Source organism: Triticum dicoccoides, chromosome 5B (genome assembly GCF_002162155.2).
Source record: "Triticum dicoccoides isolate Atlit2015 ecotype Zavitan chromosome 5B, WEW_v2.0, whole genome shotgun sequence".
Taxonomy (NCBI): Eukaryota; Viridiplantae; Streptophyta; class Magnoliopsida; order Poales; family Poaceae; genus Triticum; species Triticum dicoccoides.
Window position 1 is genome coordinate 635,704,511 of NC_041389.1, and position 25,679 is coordinate 635,730,189.

Here is a 25,679-nt window from a genome sequence, read left to right on the forward strand (position 1 = left end):
TAACATATGCAATGTGTGTGAAATAGAGTCCTGGATATAACATATATATAGAGGGGGCGATCCACGAGAAGAGAGTGGAGGTATCATCGGCTTGAGGTGTCCATAGAATCGAAGAGAGGGATGATGATGTGTGTGTGTGTGCGCGCGATCGATAAAGAGTGCCATCGAATTTGTGTGTGCCCATGTCAAAGATATAGAGTGGCTGGCCTACTGGAACGTGAGAGGGGACATGTGTAGTTTGTCTCTGTGGCATGGATACCTACCTGCAGCGCTCGACTATCAGTGTGTCGTGGGGGAAGAGGGAGGCCCAATTAACTATAGAGGTACAATGGTTGGTATATGTGTGGAGGAGAAGAGAGGCCTACCTCATGTATTAAGGAGATCGATCTGCCTCATGTATTAAGGGAGATCGATCGGCATCCATGCATATGTGCAGGAGAGGAATAAGGTTGGGAGAGAGACAGAGCTAGAGTGTTGGAGGGGGTGGTAGTGGAGTTTCTTCTAACAAATGGTGGGATGGGCTTGATAGATAAACGGAGGGCATGCCCGCAATATCAATAAGAGAGGAGATGGCTGCTTGTTGTCTGTGCACGTGCGTGTGAGAGACGGGTCAGGAGGCATGCACGAATGATGAGGGGGGACGATGTGGTTGTGGTAAGCAGACGTAACTACATAGGAAGATCAATCGCCCTTTGTTAGATAAAGGAGAGACATAACTTGTGAGGTACGTCGATTGATGGGGGGGTAGTTAAAGTCGATCTAGGTATATGTTGGGAGATCAATCGGTATACATGCATGTGTGTGTTAGAAGCAAATGAGGCACAGGGAGAAGGATAGAGAGAGAGGGATGCATGTAGGAGGTGGTACGAGAGGCATACTATATCGAGGGGGGAGGAGTGTGCGAGTACGAGAACGATGAAAAGAGTGGTGGGAGTGAGGCATGGACGGTGACAAGAGAAGAGGGGAAGCTTGTGTTTGTGCTAGGCACGCCTGGCTAGAAAGGCATATCGATCGATGTGTGCCGTAAAGAAGGAGCTGGGGGGCCTACACACACCGTGGGTGAACGACCTAAAGTGAAAAGATGAATTTGCGCGATGGAGCTAGAGAATGCTGAGGGAGGGTGAGAGGGATGCGGGCGTGTGTATGCACAAGAGGAAGTTAGCGCTAGCTACAAAGATAAGAGGGTTGTGTGGGTGTAAAAGACGAATAGAGATCATATATACTTCATTATAAAAAGCGAATTCAGATATTTGAAGAATTTATCATAGTGTTTTAAACCGACACATGTGTGAATATATATAACGGTGATACACATGGTGTGGTTATGAACATGTTATACTACATTTAATATATTTTATCTCTACTCTTATAAAAAATGGAGTTGTTGATGATGGTGTGCCTGCCATCCTGCATTATAGGCCGTCCGATTTATATCTGGCGGATAGCAAGGAAACTATGATGGTTGAAGTTGGCAACAATCATGATTGTAGATTCTTATTGAAATAGAGAAACGAATTCAAATTTAGTTCGAATTGCAGCGGTAGTATAGACATTTGGAATGCACTAAAATGTTGGTATGAGTAGGTTATATGCATTATACAACAAGCGAAAAAATTTAATCGGACATAACATGGATTCATACTCCCTCCTTCCATCTATATAGGGCGTAATGAGATTTTTAAGACCGCCTTTGACTATTGACAAGATTAATAGTACATGAAATGCACAATGTGAAAATTATACCATTGAAAGAACCTTTCCCATACGAATTTAACGGTGTGCTTTGTGTAAGTTGCATGTCATATATCATTGCTCTAATATTTGGTCAAAATTAGCATCGAAAAACGCATTAGGCCCTATATAGATGGAAGGAGGGAGTAGCTTTGAATAGCATTTGTATAGTAAAACGGGGCAAGACTCTCTCTTTGTGTGGTGTGAATAGTTTTATTTTTTCCGTTTTCTTTTTGGTTGAGGGAAGTGCGAATTGATTTGGTACGTACAAGTACAATATTACTACACATTAGGCTTGTCCCTAAAATTCAACCCGCGTCTTGTTATATCCCGAAAATTCAGATATCGTGCTCCCAAAACTGGCGCCTTCACAACCCGCGCCTTGCTATCCCGAAATTACAACACGCGCGGAAACTCCCTCCAGCTGCCAAATCCCGACACGGAAAATCCCCCTTCTAACCCTGAGCCGAAAGGGCCGCTAGTTCAAATCGGTGGGGGGTACTTTTGTAACACACCCTACATTTTGGACAAGCGCGTCCCTAAGTCATGCTTCACCCCCTCCCATCGCCCCCTTTTTGCCATTCGAAATCCCAGGCCGCCATAACCTCTCCGCTCCAGCCGCGAAACCCCACCCTCCTACGTCCGTCACGTCACCGCTACCCAGCCGGAGCCTCTTCCCCGACGATGTTGTCCACCACAACAGCTCGACGTCCCTCGTCCACCTCCCCGGATGAGGATCCGTCGTCCATCTCGCCGTCCCGCCGGTTCAGCCGCCCCGTCCTCCACCTCCAAGGAGCTGCTCCGACGATCGCCTCGTCTATCGCGGCTGCTCCATCCCCACAGCGCTGCCTTAACCTGCTCCACCGGAACCGCAACATCCTCACCGACTCCTCGGACGAAGCCGAGGCCTACTCGGCGCCACCAAAGAGGTTGTACACTCATTGCATCGCACCTTCTCCTTAACTCGACCTCCCGGCACCGACGGTGCTCCATCCTGCACCCCCATGGAGCGGCTACCTTGAAGCCGGCGCCGTGGGCGACATCTCCACGGCGGCTCTCCCCTAGTGCGAGGCCCCTTCGGCGACGACGTCCATACCAGCCGGATTTGCTGCTGCTGCTCTGGCTCTCGCTCGCTCGCTCGCGCTGCTGCTGCTGCTCCAGCTCTCGCTCGATCGCTCGCTCGCCCAGCTGCTGCTGCTGCTCTCCCCCTCGCTCATGCTGCTGCTCTACTCTGATTAAGCCACACTTCAGTCGACTGAATCGACTTTTTGGTCAGTCGATTTTCAGGGGTTGGGGGGCTTGCCGGAGTTAAGGAAGAACCACCCGCAGCGGGGATGGGGGCTCGCCAGAGAGGTACCCCACTATCTATCTTAGGGTTCAGGGTGGGGGCGGGGGGCCTAGAGGGTTGGCCAGGGCGGCGGTGGCGAGTTGTTTCGGGGCGGCGAGGCGGCGCTGGGGCCGGCGGTTCTGCCGGTGGTGGCTGAGGGAGTCCTGGATTGGGGGGTATCTGGACAGCCGGACTATATACTTTGGCCGGACTGTTGGACTATGAAGATACAAGACTCAAGACTTCGTCCCGTGTCCAGATGGGACTCTCCTTTGCATGGAAGACAAGCTTGGCTATTCGGATATTATATTTCCTTCCTTGTAACCGACTCCATGTAAACCCTAGCCCTCTCTGGTGTCTATATAAACCGGAGAGTTTAGTCCGTATGAGGACGATCACAACATTCATAATCATCATAGGCTAGCTTCTAGGGTTTAGCCTCTATGATCTCGTGGTAGATCAACTCTTTTAACACTCTTATCATCAATATCAATCAAGCAGGAAGTATGGTTTTACCTCCAGCGAGAGGGCCCGAACCTGGGTAAACATTGTGTCCCTTACCTCCTGTTACCATGCTCCTTAGACGCACAGATCGGGACCCCCTACCCGAGATCCGCCGGTTTTGACACCGACATTGGTGCTTTCATTGAGAGTTCCTCTGTGTTGTCGCTGCAAGGCTCGCTAGCCCGTCTCGTTGTCAAGGATAACATCACCTCTGGGGGAGCTCTGGCTGTAGGTCAAACTCTCCGACTAGGTGGCTTCATCATGGCCGCCCAATCGGCGGTCGCGCCGACGATGACCTCTTGGGTCATCACGAATAGCCTCCACGTCAATTCGGAACTCACCGAACAGATGGATCCAATAGAGCTCTCCTCCCTTAATGAGCTCTTGGATCGCATCACCGCTTTGGGAGTCGCTACAGACTATGACCGGATTGGGCTTAAACCCGACAAGAGGGATATTAAATCCCCGCCGATCACCCATGAGATAGCGGTAGTGGAGGAGCCACATATGGACCGTCCGTCTATTCTGAGGACGAACTATGTCCGGATCATCGAGCTCTCTGAGCCGGATACTTGTCCGCGGGAGGAAACGACCCAGATCCCGAGCTTAGAATCGGGCAACGGGTCGGAGAAATCGGGCGACATCCCGGAACCCGAGCCATCAAGCCCGGGAGTTGCCCTGTCCCAGGGCGTTAGATCGGATCAGAATCTAGATTCAACTACACCCACCCACCCGGACTTAAACCATCTCTCCCATATCAGACAAGAACCACAAGAGACAGTACATCGCTACTGGGCCAGATTCCTCCTTGTGATAAACAAGGTCAAGGACTGTCGCGAGGAGGACGCAATTTCAATTTTTTGCAAAAATTGCACGAACAAAGGAATCCTTAATGTTATAAGTCACCGTGACATAGTACACTTTGCTGACTTAGCAGCCATAGTACAGAAGTACTGTGCGATCGAAAGTACCTGAAAATCCCAAACCGAATTTTGGGATAGTCCGACTCTCACCAAAACCTTTGTCTGAACTAAACGGGCGAACTCTCGTAAGTCGGCCGATTCAATCCCCAAGAAACCAAAGCCCACCCCAGGGCGTGGAACCATATTGGAAGAATGGCTCAATGGTCCATGCAAACTCCACAGCTCGCCGGACACTACACCAACACATAGCCTTAGAGCATGTTGGATACTCTGGCAGGTAGCAAAAAGTGGCGAGGATCTTCTTGTAAGCCATAAAGCAGAACAATATCCCGCCAAAGAAAACAATACGGTACTAACAGTCTTCGAGACTTTCTCCTCAAATAATAGGCACAAGCGAGCCCATCGAAATCTCGCCGAAATTTACCACATGGCAAAAATAAACCCGTGGAACGACACTGCCATAACTTTCAGTGCCAGCGACGAACCCCAATTCCAGACAGTCCGGGCACCTACCACATTGGTCCTTAGCCCAATCGTGGACGGCTTTCGGCTCACTAAAGTACTCATGGACGGCGGAAGTGGACTAAACTTAATCTATGAAGAAACACTCAGCAAGATGGAAATGGACAAAAGTCACATTGAGCAGAGCGGCTGATAGAGGCGGGGTGTCCCGATCTTTCGATGAGATGATAACTATCGATTTGGTGAAGATGACTTTGATGATCCGACTACAAACGTGCACGACGTTCCGCCTTAGCAATCGCTAAACCAACTTTGAGAGGTTATTGACCACGCCGGAGCACAATCAACCTGACCACAAAGGTCTATTCCTGCAAGCAATCGAAGAACAAGCAAGAATATGATAAAAGCAATCTGAATATTGCGAGTATATATGAAGTATTGATAAAGGTGGGGATCCGTAAGCGGTCTTGGTCTGGTCGTTGGACACAAACGAAGTACCCGAAGTTGCAATGGCTAACTTTTAACTAAACAAATCCAAGGGAAAAGCTACTAGATGGATCTACTTATATAGGAGCAAGGGGTGGCGGCCAAGGAAGTGGGAGGACGTCCCAAGGCAGCCTAAAACTAACCCTAGGTCGTACAAGGCTCATGGGCCCAAGTGGAGGTGATGCAACACCTTTTGACTTGTAGTTTGACTTGGATTCTGCTGCAGCGTCAGATTGTTTTGTTGATAACTCAACGCTCCGGACGGATTTTAAGGTGATTCCAATTGGGTTGGAAATAGCATGAAATCTACTTTTCAACAAAAAAAGAACCACCCTATTCGGAGTCCGTACGAGAAAGTTGTTGGCATTTTGAATCAGGTGTGTCTGTGCAGTCCGAATCTGAATCCAGAATGTGAGAGACTTGGACTCTATCTTCTCTTGGCCCAAAAGTGACGCGAGAGGACTTTTTGAACAGAACTTAAACATCTCTTTTCCCCTTATCTTCATATGTGTATTGTACAAATGTACCATACACCTGCAATTGGAAATGACATAAAAGTTTGTGAAGTATTTTTGTCCTGGATGACATAAATAAATTATTGCATAGTTTGCATTAGAAATCACCTCACAAATACACATGTATGCAATATTTTTTATCTTATCCATGATAGCCATGTCCTCATCATCCCCCCCTTCTTGAAAACAAAACCGTCCTCGGCGTTGGTTAATCTGAAATGTGGCTAACAAAGGAGACAAGGTGTACATATTATATATGTATATGTCATCCATTTTTACTTCCCTTGATTTTTGCACATATGACACATCTATACATGAGTAACCTTCATAGTTGATAAAATCTATAGCCAAAATATTATCACAAGTAGAAGGCATGGAAATATTGTAACTCAGTTTGCACATATAAGCGAAGCTCTTATTCATTTCAAAAGGTTGACAATATTCATCATTAAACCATCCTAACATTGGTGAATAAACCTTACTTGCATCAAATTTACATGCTACAACATGCTTAAATAAGCAAACTTGCAATAAGTCATTGTTGACAGAATCATCACCAAGATTAGAGGTCATATCAAAATGATTAAACATTGGTTCTTTTGCATCAACACTTAATTCAATGGGTGCACTCAAAATTGTTGGTATTTTAGTTGTTTGGTCACATGACGCATTCATTATAGTAAAACAATTCTCTAAAATAGGTGGTGTGCCAGAATCAATAGGTGAGTCAACACATGACGTATTCAAGTTAACTAGGCTTGCATCATTCTCATGCGAAAGTGGAAAATCTGTACCTTTGTCATTACCTCTTATGATCAACTCAGATGATGTAGGCACTCTCCATGGTGATGTGTCACATGGTGGAGAGGATGTAGTTCGCGCAACAACGAATGTGGTTGTCATAGCACGCCTAGTAGTTGAAGAAACATCTATATCAACACTTGGAATGTGCACCATGCGCTTGTTCTCCTTGTGGGCAACACGTCGTTTTATTTCCTGTTCAGCTTTGCAAGCAAGAAGAAACAAATGGTCCATAGGATAACACTCTTCATGAATTAGTATCTCTTGAATATCACGGTTTAATCCTCCCCAAAATCTATCCATAAAATCTTCTTCACTTTCTTCTAAAAATGAGTGCAACAATGCTGTTTGTAAATCATCATAATATTTTTTTGATCGTGTCAGTGCCTTGTTTTAAATGTTGTAATTTTTTAATCATGCCACGAGTATAATAAACATCAACGAATCTATCTCTCATGATAAGTTTTAAATCATCCCAAGTAGTAGGTATGAAATCAGGGTTTAACCAACAATATTCACTCCACCAAACTAAAGCAAAGCTACTGAAAGTACTAACCGCAGCTTGAAATTTTCCACGCTCATCAAAATTATGGGAAGCAAATATAGCATTTATTTCGTACTCCCATTCAATATATAAATCAGGCCTAAAACGACCAATAAATGATGGCATGAAAATATTAACCTGATTATGTGCATTCTGGTATTGTTGCTCCTCTTGTGACGGTTGTTGTATTTTCTTAGGTGGTGGCAAATCTCCCGCGATCGATGAAGACCAAGAACTAACAACTCCGGAATCTGCCATAGTTAGTAGAAAACAAGAAACAAAATCCGAGAATAATGTTCCTATGAACTACTAGGATGTGGTGGTAAAACGCTCACAGTATAGCAAATATCAATATCTTACAAGTTCTTACCATGCAGCAGGTGGTGACAGGCAACCAACGGTGTCAAATAACTCTGAAGATTGTGTAAAGTGATTGCCAGGGGAACGTACGTATACACAGTGTAGAGATATGTGGAGCTGGGTTGGCTATATATGGTAGCAAAAAAATAGCAATAATCAATTCAAAGATGCAATGTTGAATAAACGCTCAACGACGGTACTGTGCTGGTCCTAGGCTAGATCGGACTAGAGACGTGAGCCTAGAACACTAATGAGGTCACGGAGTAGCATAACTAGCATCAATGAAGGACACTAAGTAGCTCTGGACAGCAAGATATAAGTGAAGATCACAACGGCAGTAAAGATAATGATGAAAAACAACTGCCAAGCAGGATATACAACAACTTTCTCTCCAACTTTTCTCTGGAAAAGTTTGTGCCAATTTTCTATAAAAAAATTCTGAAGAATGGCACTAACTCAAGCTTTCAAACGCATAAATAATCACTCAATTCCGAGTTGATATGAGAGTCAAATAATTCTAAAACTTGCTCGAAAAACTGGAATAAGCTGTGTTCGCGAACTTCGGAGGGCAAAAAGACCTATTTAGAAGCCAATTTTGAGGTGCCAAATATTGAATAAGTCTCTACAACTATTTAGATGCGGCTCGTCACTAGCTTTCATTTGAGTACTCGCGGAGCCAAAACGGACTTCGTATGAGGAAGTTATGCCTGTTTTACTGAACTGCGCGCAAAACAGATTCCAATCCGAATTCAACTACGAGATTGAGTTTAGATAGATTCGAATTTTGTTTTTTTTCTTCTCTTCTTTTTTTCTGACTTTTTTTCTCTCTGTCTTTTTTTTCTCTCTCCTTCTTTCCAAAACAAACTACATACGATGTAGATTGGATCAAGCGAAGATGTGAACGATCTCAACTATGATTATGATAATGAACGATGGGTAGCACGTACAGGAAATTGATGGGCGGGTGGTGGACAGCGGAAAGGATAATGATGCAGCGGCGGCATGACTAATGTGAACAGAACTCGAAACTCTAAACGAACTAGACACTAAGACCAGCAACTCGACACGACGATGCAACCCATAATTCAACTATGCAAGCAATGAAAAGGAAATTGCAAAGGCTCAGACTGGCTTGGACAAAGGATGAATAGATCTAACTTTTTTGTGTGGCTTTTTCTTGGACAATAAGTAAGAAAAAAAATCTAATCTAGTAAAAACTGGAAATTCTCACCGAGCAACCTGAAAACTAATACCACTTGATAGAGGCGGGGTGTCCCGATCTTTCGATGTGATGATAACTATCGATTTGGTGAAGATGACTTTGACGATCCGACTACAAACGTGCACGACGTTGCGCCTTAGCAATCGCTAAACCAACTTCGAGAGGTTATTGACCACGTCGGAGCACAATCAACCTGACCACAAAGGTCTATTCCTGCAAGCAATCGAAGAACAAGCAAGAATACGATAAAAGCAATCTGAATATTGCGAGTATATATGAAGTATTGATAAAGGTGGGGATCCGTAAGCGGCCTTGGTCTGGTCGTTGGACATAAAGGAAATACCCGAAGTTGCAATGGCTAACTTTTAACTAAACAAATCCCAAGGGAAAAGCTACTAGATGTATCTACTTATATAGGAGCAAGGGGTGGCGGCCAAGGAGGTGGGAGAACATCCCAAGGCAGCCTCAAACTAACCCTAGGTCGTACAAGGCTCATGGGCCCAAGTGGAGGTGATGCAACACCTTTGGACTTGTAGTTTGACTTGGATTCTGCTGCAGCGTCAGATTGTTTCATTGATAACTCAAAGCTCCGAACGGATTTCAAGGTGATTCCAATTGGGTTGCAAAGAGCACGAAATCTACTTTTCAATAAAAAAAAGAATAGCCCAATTCGGAGTCCGTACGAGAAAGTTGTTGGCATTTTGAGTCAGGTGTGTCTGTGTAGTCCGAATCTGAATCCAGAACGTGAGAGACTTGGACTCTATCTTCTCTTGGCCCAAAAGTGACGTGAGAGGACTTTTTGAACAGAACTTAAACATCTCTTTTCCCCTTATCTTCATATGTGGATTGTACAAATGTACCATACACCTGCAATTGGAAATGACATAAAAGTTTGTGAAGTATTTTTGTCCTGGATGACATAAATAAATTATTGCATAGTTTGCATTAGAAATCACCTCACAAATACACATGTATGCAATATTTTTTATCGTATCCATGATAGTCATGTCCTCATCAGCGGCACAACCTTCAGGGGAATCATCCCTAGTCGGGAGGCACGGTATGCGGGAAAAATCACACTCGATGTAGTATTCGGCACCCTAGAGAATTACAGGTCTGAAGAAATCACATTCCAAGTGGCTCCTTTCAGCAGCGGATACCACGCCCTTTTAGGGCGGGACGCATTTGCAAGCTTTCAAACTATACCCCATTATGGATACATGAAGCTTAAAATGCCCGGACCCAATGGAATCATCACTCTAGCCAGTGACCCGGATGTCGCACTCCGCGCCGAAAATAAAACTGCAGCACTTGCCCTCGAGGCATTATCTGAAGCCCTAGCGGCCGAAGAACTAACAACGCTGCGCACCACAGTGGACAGGGACGACGTGATACTCGACAAACGACCCAAGTCCACATCATTTACACCCGCAGACGAGATAGTCAAATTCCAGGTCCATCCAATGGACCCCACGAAGACAGCTTCCATCGGGACACAATTGAGCCCCACAATGGAGGCCGCACTACGCGAATTCCTACGCAAGAATTGGGACATTTTCGCCTGGCATCCTTCTGACATGCCGGGCATCCCATGCATTTTGGCCGAACACAGCCTCAACATACTGAAAGGATACAAGCCAGTCAAACAGACTCTTAGGCGCTTCTCAGAGCCTAAACGGCAAGCCATGGGAGAAGAGCTAGCCAAGCTACTTGAGGCCGGATTCATCAGAGATATCAAGCATCCGGACTGGCTGGCAAACCTGGTATTGGTACCGAAGAAGGACAAATCCTGGCGCCTATGCGTCGACTTCAAAGACCTCAACAAGGCTTGCCCCAAGGATCCTTCCCCCTCCCTCACATCGACCAAATCATCGACGCCACCGCAGGACACGACTCACTGTGTTTCCTCGACGCATACTCTGGATACCATCAAATAAAAATGGCAGAGTCCGACCAAGCTGCAACAGCCTTCATAACGCCATATGGTCCTTTCTGCTTTAACACTATGCCTTTCGGGCTCAAAAATGCCGGCGCAACCTATCAACGCATGATTCAAACATGCCTGGAGAAGCAAATCGGCAAAACAGTGGAGGCATACGTGGATGACGTGGTCAGAAAAACAAGACACGTCAAAACCCTAATAGATGACTTGAGGCTTACGTTCGATAACCTCCGGACATACGACACCAAGCTAAACCCGGAAAAATGTGTTTTCGGCGTACCCTCCGGAAAATTGCTCGGCTTCATTGTTTCCAATAGAGGAATTGAAGCGAATCCGGCAAAAATCTGAGCTCTGTCGCAGTTGGCTATCCCAACAGACCTCAAGCATATCCAGAAACTAGCTGGGTGCGTGGCTGCCCTAAGCCGCTTTATCTCCCAATTAGGAGAAAAGGCATTACCTCTTTATCGCCTTCTTCGGCGCACCGAACACTTCGTGTGGATGGATGCAACCAAGGCCGGATTGGACGAAATAAAGACCTTATTGGCCAGTAATCCAGTCCGAATAGCGCCAAATATTGGCGAACCTATGCTACTATACATAGCTGCAACACATCAGGTTGTAAGCGCAGTGCTCGTCGTCGAACGAGAGGCTGACGGATACAAATTCCCGCTCCAAAAGCCGGTATATTACGTATCCACGGTCCTCACCCCATGCAAATCTCGATACCCACACTATCAAAAGATAGCATACGCGGTCTTCATGGCATCCCGGAAGCTACGACACTACTTCCAAGAGTGTTCGATCACGGTGGCCTCCGAAGTACCACTCAACGACATAATAAATAACTGCGACGCTATAGGCCGGATTGCTAAATGGGCCATCGAGCTCCTTCCGTTCGACATAACATACAAACCACGGCAGGCCATTAAGTCGCAAGTACTGTCCGACTTTGTCGCCGAATGGACAGAAGCCGAACTCCCTAAAGAGTACGACGCGTACTCTAACTGGATCATGCACTTCGACGGCTCTAAAATGCTGGCCGGATTGGGAGCAGGTGTAGTCCTGACATCTCCCACCGGAGACACGGTCCAATACGTACTCCAAATATTATATACAGACTCCAACAACGCAGCCGAATATGAGGCTCTGTTGCATGGTCTTCAGATGGCAGCCTCTATGGTCATTCAACGCCTGGAGGTGCAGGGGGATTCAAACCTAGCAATATCACAAATAAATGGAGACTTTGATGCCAAGGATCCGAAAATGGCGGCCTATCGTAATGTCGTCCTCAAAATGTCAGCTCGGTTCGAGGGGCTCGAATTCCACCATGTGGCTCGAGAAAACAACCAAGCGGCGGATATCCTCGCCCGCATCAGCACTAAACGCGACCCTGTCCCACCTAACATATTCCTGGAAAGGCTGTTCAAGCCATCCTTGGTATGGGAAGGGGAGTTCGGCAACACTAGCATGGAACCGAATACACCCCCAGACTCTGAACCATCAGACGTAATCGGAGGCTCCGCCACCGAAATAACACCTTTGGCCCACGAACTCATGGCTGTAATTGCCCCGTGGACCGAGCCTTTCTTGGCCTACCTAAACAGGCAGGAGCTCCCCGAGGACCAAAATGAAGCACGTTGCATCGTGCGGCATTCCAAAGCCTACAAGGTCCACGAGGGGGAACTCTATAAGAAAAGCGCGACCGGAGTGCTCCAACGATGCATCTCCGAAGAGGAAGGGCGACAGCTCTTGGCTGAAATCCATGCCGGACTCGGCAGACACACGCTGCGGCTCGGGCACTTGTCAGCAAGGCATTCCGCACAGGCTTTTATTGGCCTACAGCCCGAGCAGACGCACAAGACCTTGTTTAACACTGCGTCGGTTGCCGGCTCTTTGCCAATCAGAGCCACATGCCCCCTACCGCTCTCCAAACAATCCCCATCACCTGGCCCTTCGCGGTCTAGGGGCTGGATATGGTCGGACCCCTTAAAGGGGGAAGCCATAAGAAAAAATACTTGTTGGTCATGGTGGACAAGTTCACCAAATGGATAGAAGCCAAACCGGTCAAAACGGCCGAATCCGGACCAGTGATAGACTTCATATCCAGGGTGGTACACCGGTATGGCGTCCCCCACAGCATTATCACTGACAATGGCTCAAACTTCACAGCTGATGAAGTGAAAACCTGGTGCGACAACATGGGCATTAAGCTCGATTACGCCCCCGTCTACCATCCCCAAACAAACGGCCAGGTCAAACGTGCAAACGGTCACATCATGAGCGGCATCAAACCCAGACTAGTGCGTTCCCTGATAGAATCGGACATGCACTGGGTCGAGGAGCTCGACTCGTACTCTGGGGGTTGCGGACCACGCCAAATCGCACCAGCGGATACACACCATTTTTTATGGTATACAACGCAGAAGCAGTACTACCCTGCGATATAATACATGATTCACCTCGCATACGCATGTACGAAGAGAAGAAAGCAGAGCTAGACTAGCAGGACAACTTAGATGCCTTGGAGGAGGAGTGTGACGTTGCAAAGGCCCGTTCCGCATTCTATCAGCAGCAGGCTCGACGGTACCAAAGTAGAGAAGTGCGGGCCAAAACTTATAATATTGGCGAACTCGTTCTACGCCTATAGGAGAAGAAGAAGGACAAGCTCAAACCTAAGTGGGAGGGTCCCTTTGTTATTTACAAAGTTCTCATCGGAGGAGCGTACTGCCTACGTAATGCATCCGATAACAGACTCGAGCCGAACCCATGGAACGCCTCTAGACTCCGGAGATTCTACGCCTAACGCCGAACTCAGTGTTCGTCCCCTTACCACTCCTTTTTCATTATGTTCCTCCCCTTTTTCCTTTCTCGTTCTTTTTCATTCTTCACACAAATTACTCAATACAGTGCGGATGCTCGGATCGCTCCGACCGCACTATGTGTGTAAGTCATGCCTGGGGGCTTCCTATACGGAAGCTAAATATAATTGCTTTCATGGCTTCTTGCCTATCACATATGCGTTCTTTTTCCATATGTGCCTTTTCTTCACCATTATATGCATCGATATGACTTAAGATGTGGCCATGCTGGGTTGCCTGGCTCTTTATTTATGCCCTACGTTCCCGTTAATTTGGCTAGGGCATAAGGGGAGCACCTCTGCGATTGTTACTGCCGGTTGAGCCGGATGTGTACCTCAGACTGGGTGAAGCCGAAAGCTAGCATTCTTAAGGGAATATTCGGTCGGTGGACAAAAGATGTTCTTTTTCATTTATTACAACGTGAGCCCCCAGATGTTTTTATCCTACGTCTCTGTTCGCAGTCCGGACATGTACGTTGATGCATGCGCACCCAGGGAAAGGAACCCCTAACGGAACTATTCTCCCTGGAAGATGTTTCTTACTATCCATGTAATATAACATAACTAGTTGGGTACTTGTCTGTTCAAGCACTTATGACCCCTATGCTTGGTTTCCACGCATACCCCGGTTTTGCATAACTGAGCGGGTATTCGGATACACCCCGTACTATCGGATCCGAGGGCTGAAGCGAAAAGGTCCGCCATGACAAATGATTTTAATCCGGCTAGGGACTACATATGTCCATTGAATTACATAGTCACTTGGACTGACTATATTCTTCCTCTATACCATCCAACAGGCTATCTAGCTTACAATCCTGTTGGGAATACTTTGCGGCTAACGCTACCTGGTCATACACCAGACTCACGGGAATTTCTTGCCCATCTGGCCCTGTCGGTCCGACTTCGGCCATATGGCTCGGGTCCAGCTTGGTGTAGCGCGTCTTCACCATAGCCCAGGTTTCTCTTGCACCTTGCCGGCAGGCTGACATCTTCCACAATCGGAAGCGCCGCCGTGCTCCTTATCCTTTTATTGATGGGAAGTCTCTGCATTTTTTTTCCGTCAATGCTCTTATCCGGTGATTATCAGGAAGATACTAACGAAGCTTCAAGTTCATCATTCTTCATTCTTGTATTCTTTTCCAGTGGATTTAACTCAAGCTTTCGGTGTTGATAATATCCCTTTCCTTGTTCAAATGCTATCCCATGCCGGTGCATCTCATAGTCGTTCACCTCTCTCTCTTCATATCCGAAGTGCCGAGGATATCTCAGAAGATTTGTGTCTCCATTATCAATCCGTTCAAGCTATTTCGAGATTATTATCTCATTCAAGTCATTTTATTCAACCGGTGCAATCTCTCTATAAAATCATTTCAACGGTGTTTCTCTTGAGTGGGACCTAACCCACAGGTCTTTTCCCAGGATCTTACCTGACTCTTTTATTTTCCTGGAGCCATTCCCAAATTCCTTTTGAAGTTTGACATAAGAATGAATTTCATCAGTCAGATGTTTTCCAAGATAGATTTCAAATTATTTTTCATTGTTGGCTCAACCTATTTGTTTTTCATTCTCCCGGAGTATCTCAACAATTCATGGTGGTGTTTCTCATCGTCATTCTCAACACAGAAGACCGAGGAAGAGATTTCTCCTAAAATCTTGTTTCATTCTCTTGAAGATTCATGGTTCTAGCTTCATGCCATCCTCTCATAATTGTTTTCAATTGTGAGAATTCCTTTCACCCATCCGGAGCATTTCATGAGTCTTTTCAGTTTGATTATCCGGAGGCCATCATCTCAGAATGATTATTCATCCTCAGCTTTCAGCTCTCATTCTCCAAATCTTATCGGTGCATCGTTCAAAAACCGTCTAATCAGTTCATGATCTCTTCGTTCTCATGTATCTAAATCCCCTCAAGTATCTTCATTCGTTTTCCAATTCTTCTCGGTGAATTGTGCCTTTGCTACTTTCATTTTCAATTCTTACGGTGGTTCATTCAAGATTTCACTTCCTTCGTTATCATATCAATTCATTCGTTGTTTCCAAATCCCACCGGTGGTTCCATCAATAGTTTCTCAGGTTTGCACTATATCTCTCTTAATCCTTTCTACAAGAATAAGTAGTATGCCAAATCCGTTGCTTGCCATCAATTTAAATTGGTGAAGGATACGCATAACATAATTCTTATTATTGTTTCATCCAAGTGATCTAGTTTCTTCTTTCTAGAGTTGTTCATCATGTCACATTTCCCAGTTCGAGATGTTTCATCTTTTCTTTTCCGGAGTTCCAAGTTTTCCACTTTATCTCGTCGCGAAGCTCCATCTAAATCATCGCAAGGCTTCACCTTGTGTTTTCAACTTCCCTTTCTTCCTATCATCCTTTTATTACCGGAGTTCTCCATGGAGGCTCTACATGGTGGTTCGTCAAGGATTCCTTTCATTCTTGATTTGTTCTTCAAGATTTCTCTTGAAGTTAAGATCCGCAAAGCTTTACTCTAAAATAAACATGGTGTTCAGCACATGTCTTATTTTGAGGAGTTCAAGTATTCTTCATCTTGCATTCCAAAGTGCAATTCCTTCTACCTTATCTTCGAGATGGCGTTATATCATTCTTGACAATTTCCATTCATGTTTCGCGATTCACATGTTGTCAAGAATGAGGTATTTTAAATCCATTAATCTCTTTGTTGGAGTTATCTTGTGTCATATTTCACCTAAAGCCTTCCCTAAGGAATGTTGCTATTGTGGTGATTATCAATGGTCCAAGTTTTCTCTCTATCATCTTGGTGGAAGAACATCTCGTTGGTGTTATCAATTATATTATTTGTTTCCGTAGTGGCAGAATTTCGCCTCAATTTTGAGAAGTTTTCCATAGGCCCACTACAAGTTTATTCGTTTCGTAGTTGGTTTTCCATCAACTCCATTATAACCTTCTTGGAAGGGTGCTTTCCAAACTCATTTGTGGCAGAAGTTGGCATTTCCTTCTCCATTCTATTATTCCAATGATCTATCTTCTATTCTTTCTTCCAGAGGCTTTGTGAGGTTGCTCTCGTTGACCCATCATCTCGTTTTGTCAAGATCATGTTATTTTCTTGCTTATCCATTTAACCAGAGTGTTGTGTTCTCTTTCAAGTTCTTTTCATCTCATCAAGTCTTGCATCTCTTTTCAACCGAAGTGCTATCCGAATTTGTTCTTCCTTGTTCCTTGTTTATCTCGTTTCAACCAGAGTGGTTCCAATTCCTTCTTGTCCTTTCTACTCGTCATTCATAGCTTTGCAACCGCTCCAAGGTTCAAATGGTGTTCCTTGTTTCTATTTTTCTACCGCAGTGTTCTTCATTGTGTTCAACTTTGTTATGTTCTTTCTTTCAACTTTTCAACCTCTCAAGGTTCTTTTGTTTCACTCATTGGTCGAAGAAGCAACTTAGTTTTACCTCTTCTCTTCCTCTTTCGTTTCTCTCTGGTGCCATCCTAGATCTCGGGACGAGATCCTCTTGTAGTGGTGGAGTGTTGTAACACCCCGGATGTAACTTTCCATATTTGTAACTCCAACTCTTGCCATTTCCGGCTATGTGTTATGTTTTTTCCTCCGTGGTTGGGTTTTGTCTTTCGTTTTGCATTTTGTTCTTGTCATGCATATCATCTCATAGCATCATGCGCAGTACATCTGCATGTTTTCATAAGGCTTGCATCCGTTCGTAGTTGCCGCGTTCCCCCCTGCTGTCGTTGACCGATCCGAGTCCAACTGGGTTTTGATTCCCTCTTGTCTGACCTTTGACCCTCTCTGCATAGCCACCGACCCCCCTCGCGCGCGTTCGAAAGTTGTCCCGAACCAGACCCGGGCTGTCGTGACCGATGGGTCCGGATCATCCGTAAAATATCTTCGGCTCTTTGTTCGGATTTCCCTAACATTTTTATCTCGGACCATCCGATTATGATCGGTGGGACCTTACCGCCCTAAACTTATCTGTTTTGCTATATATAGTGTGCAACCCTAGTTTCTAGGGAAGATGTCCCATCCATCCTCCTGCCCGCCGCCACTCTCTACCAAATCCCCCTAGTGATCCATCCCCAACCTACCAGCCTCCTCCTTCCCGATTGGGACAGCCAAGCCTCCAGCTTCTCCTCGATTTCCCGCAGCCGCCACTCCTCTGCTCGATCTCCCATGCCAATCCAACCACCACAGTCCACGCAGACCTCCCCGTTTCCCTCGCCGCGAGCCAGGGAGAGGAGCTCCCTGCCGCCTCCCACATCATGCCGTCCCCGCCATCCACCAGTAGCAGCAGGCCCGAGGCCCTCCTCCCGCTCGTCTCCGACACTGGCAGCCGCGCTGCTCCCCTTCCCTATTGCATTGCGACCTCTCCGGCCAGGCCGTCCCCGCTTCCCTGCCTCCTTCCTCTTCCTTCTTCGTTTTCTCCCTCGCCTCACATCTCACTCTCTGTGTCTTTTTGAATAGGAGCTTGCCGCCCCGACGACCTCGCATCTGCTCGATCCGGCCGGGAACGGGACCCCAGTGATCTCCAGCGCCTGGATGTGGCCTTTCTCGTGCTCCTTGTCGCCTCACGCCAGTGCGCCGCCCTCGTCATCGCGTGGTTCCTCTGCTTTCGGCGTCTCCCTCCGCCAAGTCCCTCGTCGTCGCCTCTGCTTCATCCGGTTCGAGCGAACGAGCGAGCATTGCCGCCCCCCTGTGTTGACCCGTTCCAGCGCCCGGTTCCACACCTCCTTTCGTTCCCTGCACCGCCGCGTCGTTGGAGCAGAAGCTCCATCCGCCATCAGCGCCATCGCAGTCCCAGCTCGTCGGAGCTCGGTTGCTGCGCCGCACGGGTTCTGCCTTGCCTGCTCGTCTCTGTTCGCGAGGGAAACGAGCGCCTCGCCTCGCGTTGACCGCACCTCCAACGCGCCAGGCCGCTGCCTAGCAGCGCCCGCCAAGGCCTCTGGTTTTTTTTGAGAAATCTCGCCACTTTATTATATGATAGCAATGTTCATGGTACACGGTTTTGGTCATTGGGAACTCCCAACCAAACACGCCGACCTACTCCTAAGTTACAAGCGAACTTGGCAAGATTATGAGCCCCGAAATTATGATTTCTACGCTCGAAAACAAAAACAACCGAATTGAAAAAACTACTCTGAAGTGTTATTTCATGTACTATGGCCAAGCCCTCTGGTGAGAAGCCCAGATCCAGCGCCCCCCCTTGCACTAATGGGCCAGCCAGTTTCAGCCCGTCGACGTTTTTTTTCAGTTCTGGATGATTTGCTAATTATCCAGGAGTTACTGTTTTACAGAAAAGTCCTTCTAGATCATGCATTTGATAACTCACAAATGATGCATCAGATTAAAATGATTTAAACATGTAAAATGCTTAGATTTTTGTCTAGTTTCATAATATGACACTATCATCCATGTTTAAGATGTTTAAAATGCTGTTTGTTTAAATTTGCTCAAATGCCATGTTAAAATGATTTATTTCATAACTAAATAACCGTAGCTCGGTTTTAAATAAACTTTTTATGTAAATGGGGTGGAAAAATGCATAGATTAACTTGGTGCACTTTGTTTTACTGTTTAACAACTCTAAAATTATGTAATAGGCATAACAGTACCAAACTCGAAATATGGACATGAGGATTTTCCAGAATTGTTGTCTGTTGTTTCCGGCCTCATTTAAACTTGCCTAGATAGGTAGTTTTCTTATGTTTCACCTCTTGCCATGTTTAATAACCTTTAATATTGTTGTGTACCTAAACGAGAGCTCCACTTAACTTGTAGTATTGTTTGTTGCACTTTGCCATGTGATGCCTCTTTAAACCGGACGTGCATCATACTTGATTGTGCATCATGCCATGATTATGCTTGTGTGTTTACCATGTCGTTTGCTTCTTTCCGGTTTTCTTGTCTTGTTAGCTTCGGTTTCGTTCTGGAGTTGTGAGGATTCGTTCGACTATGTCTGTTTTTCTTCTTCATGGACTCGTTCTTCTTCCTTGCGGGATTTCAGGCAAGATGACCATTACCCTCGATATCACTTCTATCTTTGCTTGCTAGTTGCTTCGTTCTATCGCTATGTTGCGCTACCTATCATTTGTTTACCATGCCTCCCATATTGCCATGTCAAGCTTCTAACCCACCTTTCCTATCAAACCGTTGTTTGGCTATGTTACCGCTTTGCTCAGCCCCTCTTATAGCGTTGTTAGTTGCAGGTGAAGTTGAAGATTGCTCCATGTTGGATCAGGATTATGTTGGGATATCACAATATCTCTTATTTAATTAATGCATCTATATACCTGGTAAAGGGTGGAAGGCCCGGCCTTATGCCTGGTGTTTTGTTCCACTCTTGCCGCCTTAGTTTCCGTCATACGGTGTTATGTTCCTTGATTTTGCGTTCCTTATGCGACCGGGTGTATGGGAACCCCTTGACAGTTCACTTTGAATAAAATTCCTCCAGCAAGGCCCAACTTTGGTTTTACATTTGACTAACAACCTATAACCCTCCCTTGGGCAGGCCAACCCAAGGGTCATCTTTATTTTAACCCCCCGGGCCAGTGCTTCCCTAAGTGTTGGTCCAAACCGAGCAGCCTGCGGGGCCACCTCGGGGAAACTTGAGGGTTAGTTTTACTCGTAGCTTCACTCATCCAGTGTGCCCTGAGAACGAGATATGTGCAGCTCCTATCGGGATTTGTCGGCACATTCGGGCGGTCTTGCTGGTCTTGTTTTACCATTGTCGAAATGTCTTGTAACCGGGATTCCGAGACTGGTCGGGTCTTCCCGGGAGAAGGAATATCCTTTGTTGGTCGTGAGAGCTTATAATGGGCTAAGTTAGGACACCCCTGCAGGGTATAAACTTTCGAGAGTCGTGCCCGCGGTTATGTGGCAGATGGGAATTTGTTAATGTCCGGTTGTAGAGAACTTGACACTTGACTTAATTAAAACGCATCAACCATGTGTGTAGCCGTGATGGTCTCTTTTCGGCGGAGTCCAGGAAGTGAACACGGTCTTTGTGTTATGATTGTGCGTAAGTAGTTTCAGGATCACTTCTTGACCACTTCTAGCTTCTCGACCGTTCCGTTGCTTCTCTTCTCGCTCTTATTTGCGTATGTTAGCCACCATATTTGCTTAGTGCTTGCTGCAACCCCACCTCATTACCACTTCCTACCCATAAGCTTAAATAGTCTTGATCTCGCGAGTTTTGAGATTGCTGAGTCCTCGTGACTCACCAGATACTATCACAACAGTTGCAGGTGGCGATGATACTAGTGCAGGTGATGCAACCGAGCTCAGATGGGAGCCCAACGAAGATCTTGGTCATTGCTATGTTTTGTTTCATGTTGACCAGTAGTGGAGCCCAGTTGGGACGATCGGGGATCTAGAAGTTGGGTTATCTTCTTTTCTTTTGGCTTCGTCCGTAGTCGGACTATGTGTGTGCTCTGAATGATGTATGAATTATATGTTCATTGTGTGAAATGGCGACTGTAAGCCAACTCTTTATCCCATTCTTGTTCATTACATGGGATTATGTGAAGATGACCCTTCTTGAGACAAAACCACCATGCGGTTATGCCTCTAAGTCGTGCCTCGACACGTGGGAGATATAGCCGCATCGTGGGTGTTACACCATGATAGGAAGAGGAAGAGAGGAGGCCTGATGGAGGAGGAGATCAATGTCTTTTGCAACATGACTGAGGCGGTGAAGGAGGTGGCAATAGCCATCAGGAAGTGCAAGCCCCTCGACGTCCACCATGACCTGTATGGCGCTGACATGACCTAGGGTGGCTTCAGCGATGAGGCTCTCATGGCAGCTCTCAGCCACCTGCTTGACAACAAGGCCCGGGGTGTTGGGTTCGTTGCCATGGCAGACCCTCACAGGGTGCTGTGGCTCAGGAGCTGTCTGGGCTAGTAGTGCTACCTGTGAGCGTGCATGATCCCCGACGGTGATGGCGGTGGCGACAACGACGACGATGATGATGATGACATACATTTTGTGTAGCTAGGTCTGGAAAACTATTTGATGGTCTGTATATTTTGGTGAGGTGGTACATATTAAGCCCTCACGATGATGGTGAACTTGCGGTGGTAGGAAGACACCCTCTTCTGGATGTGGTGGTAGAATAACAACATGGTAGTGCTAGGTAGAACTTGCTATGTCGTATGATCATGCATGCTTTACTTCTTCTCTTCTGCACCATTGTTGTTTGTGTGCTACTTGTGTGTTCCATTGGTTTGCTGCTTCAACTCTTTCTCTTGTGCATTGCTAGGGCAAGTGGTATGCCGTGTTCATCGGTAAGGCTCCAGGGGTTTACAGTTCATGGGAAGAAGCCAGTGCACAAGTGGCATCGATAGCAATAGCAGCCATAGAGGGTTCAAAACTAGGCAGACAACCGAACAAGCTTACTCCGTCTGGGTGCGAAAGCACAGAGAGGCAGCAGTGTTGACAGTGGCAAGGTTGGAGGTGTCAAAGTGGAAGGTGCTAAGGTGGATCGTCAGTTTGGGCTGAAACTGAATAACTTCATCATCTTCACCCAGTTCATCACCATTGCTATGATGTGGCGTTGCCGTGCTAGGTATGATCACTGTGGGTAAGCTCACCAACTAGGGTACAAGGTAAGCACATCATGTACACCGTATGCAACCAAACACCTTGTGCATGTGCCGCTTGGGCCAATGCAGGCAACCAAACAAAGTGCACTTGCGCATTACCTAATGCAGGGACCCTAGATGCAGACAACTAAACAACTTGTAGATGGAGCATTAGGGCCTGTTTTTGCTCAACCAGGCTGGGTTTAGAAGTGTATGCAATGCAGAAACTGTTCACAACTTGAACCAAACACGCCCTTAGTTCATGTAGGTTAGTTAATTTCTTCCTTTGTTTTTTTCTTTCATTTATATTTTTAAAAATATTATAAATACGTATATTTGAAAACTTAAGTTCACTAAAAATTAAAAATCATGATATTGGAAAATGTTAACACAATGTAAACAATTTGGTAGTGTGCATTGTTTAAAATGTACACGAATTTGTTAGCGTGATTTATGCAACGTACACAAATGTTCACATAGTTTAAAAAAACTATTTCACATCATTCCAAAAAATGTTTAGCACGTATTTAACAAATGTTCAAGAACATGTATTTATTAAAATGTTAAATGTGTATAAATAGTGTTTTAGATGTACAACAAAAATGCACATTGTACATAAAAATATACATCTAACATATATTTGAAATTTTTTAATTGTGTATTTGGAAACTCTCAAACATGTATAAAAAAATTCCTGGTGTATACGTTAAATGCACAATGTGCATGAAAAAATTTAGATATCAAAACATATATTTGAAAAATGTTTCAAAAATATTTCCGATGTATACGAAAAATGCACAATGTGTATTAGAAAGTAGAGATCAAAACATATATTTTAGAAAATTTTAATCATGTTTTTATTATTTGAAAAATGTTAAACATGTATAAAAATGTTTCTGATGTATATAAAAATGTACAATTTGTGTGAAAAAAATAGACGTGTTAAAAAACAAAACAAAAAACCAAAGAAACCCGAGAAGGAAACAAAGAAAACTGATGAAAAGAAGAAAAAGAGAAAAAGGAAAAGGATCAAAGAATCCAATGTAAAACAAGGAAAACATTTAAAACCAGTGCTATAACAGTGGGCCGGCCCACGACCACTTGCATCTTGCAACGGGCGAGACAGCAAAAAGAAAAAAACTTGACATGAGTTTGGCAGCAAGATAAGTGGATAAACAAAAGGTTGTTACACTGGAGGCTACACAGAATGCTAACAATAGAACTAAATGACACGAGTGGCAGTGGACTGGGAGGTAGAGGTACTCCAATTGCTCCGCCGCCGCCAAGTTATGTAACACCCAAGGAAAGGAAGAGGGTGAAAAAAGGATCGTCCCCGAGCAAGTCTTTGAAGTCTGATAATGAATCAACGGCCTCCCTCGAGGATCGCTGGGAGCAATGAATACCCTATGATGGAACTATCGTGGCTAGGCGACTCCATGACAGTTCAAGAGTCGTGTGATCTCGCACAAGTGTGTGCACAACAGTTCTTTGCGTTGTGGAGACCCAGATAGCAAAATACCATGTGGAGGGTGTGGCAAGGATTTTGGGTTCCGATCATGCTTATGGAGTTGGGAGTTCAGGCATGAGTGGAGGTTTGTGCATCTACAAGAAAACTTGGATCTGGCATTGAGAAATTGTTCAAAGTATCACATACTCCCTCCGTTCCAAAATAGATGACTCAACTTTGCACTTCATCTATTTTGGAACAGAGGAAGTAGATATGACTGGTGCAGGGGGTCATCTATTTTGAAACGGAGGAAGTAGATATGACGGTGCAGGGGGTGGGAAAACAACCATGGTGCCTTGCATGCTTGTATGGGGAGGCGAATAGGAGCTTGCTGCATCTCACACGGAACATGATTAAGTTTCTTATAAGGCTGATTCAGACCTTCCATGAATGAACATTGGGGACTTCAATGAAGTTTTGAGACAAGAGGAGCAGATGGGATCAAAATGATCGAGATGCAAGTCAAATTCAGGCATTCCGAGACGTAGTTGACATACGTGGGTATGTGATCTCGGCTTCAATGGTCGAGAGTGAACAAGCCAACTACATTTTCGCCGGCAGCCCGACAAAGACATAATACGTCCTAACACAAAAACCTCTCCGCAAAGTATGCCCAATGCCATATAAAACCTTTTTTTTGGGGGGCGAACCAGGCTACCGGCGAAATCAATAACTTGTTCTAGTATTCCTTCACAGGCTACCCGTAAAACTTCAATACTGAATTCCTTGATTCCACCCAAGATACAACAAGCTTAATTTTCTGTGATGGTAAAGTTTGTTAACACTTGAACTGGAATCGAGATTACTACAGCTAGCGAGTTCACCAACCATGCGTGCGACGGAAGTCTTAAAAACCACAGGATATTATTGTTAGAAGTTTTCAGGCTAGACAAAAGGTGCTCGGCAACAAAGCAGAGCTTCGGATTCGACTTGACACGTGAGTCACTTTTCACGGCTACGAGCATTCTTTGCTGCTTCTTGGGCTTCCCTGCGACCAAAATATTATGAACATGAGCATTGTCAGGAATCTGTGTACAACTTCGCCCTGAATATCAATCATAACACTATGCAGATCGACACTAGGCGCTCTTTCTGCGATTAGTAAATCGCTCCAGCTCAAGAAAATAACTCAACGGACTTGAATGACTGAATCCATGTAATATTCTCCAGATATGGAGAGACCATCTTCCATGGACACAAACAATGGTTGATATCATGTATCCTTTCACTTAACACAGCATGAAAAAATGAACCAGTTACCTTAAAGCATTTGCAAGATCACCATTTGAAGGCTCAAGCTTCAAGCCATCCGCAAAAGCCTCGCATGCTCTCTCGTACTTCTACAGAGTACACGGCATAAGATGATTAGTTATATGACCATGATCAGGAAAGCTTGAGGAAAACTACTATCCTTTTTACCTTCAATAACATAAGAGCTGCCCCTTCTCGATAGCAGGCTTTTGGCCAAAGAGGTCGCGCCATCCTGCACATGCTAGCATCAGAGAGAGCAGCTCTTCCATTCCCACCGCGCAACGTACTGAGACTCCTGTTTGCCAATATGATTGCACAATCATCTGGACTAGGGTCAAATGCCATTGCCTACAACACATCAGTCGCATGCAGCTTTCAGCGATACCTAAAACAGAGTACTCCCAAGACAGTAATTATATCAATGAGGATGACGCTCAGTGTTATTCTTTGACATAGAGATCTCCGTACACATGAAACCAGCAAATGTATTGAACAAGCAGATACTAGTACATTTCAAAATAGCAACTTCTGTATTACCTGCATTCTTAAAAAAAAATCATGTGCTACCTCAGCCTTTTGAACACAAACTGCTCAACTACCTGATAATACTAAGAGAGCAGAACGCCTAGATTCTGTATGCCTTGTACTACTGTGGAACTGAGTACTACCTCAGTCTGGGTT

At 45.4% G+C, this 25,679-nt stretch overlaps 1 protein-coding gene across 1 annotated transcript; it reads right to left on the reverse strand.

Moving 5' to 3' along the window:
- Positions 1-24,377: 24,377 nt before the first annotated feature.
- On the reverse strand, positions 24,378-25,343 carry LOC119306458 (protein STIP1 homolog). Its single transcript, XM_037582671.1, has 3 exons — positions 25,167-25,343; positions 25,008-25,087; positions 24,378-24,735 (listed from the first exon to the last, which is right to left on the reverse strand). Exons 1-3 carry the CDS (start codon positions 25,341-25,343, stop codon positions 24,690-24,692), a joined length of 303 nt encoding a protein of 100 aa, XP_037438568.1. The 3' UTR covers positions 24,378-24,689.
- Positions 25,344-25,679: the final 336 nt, after the last annotated feature.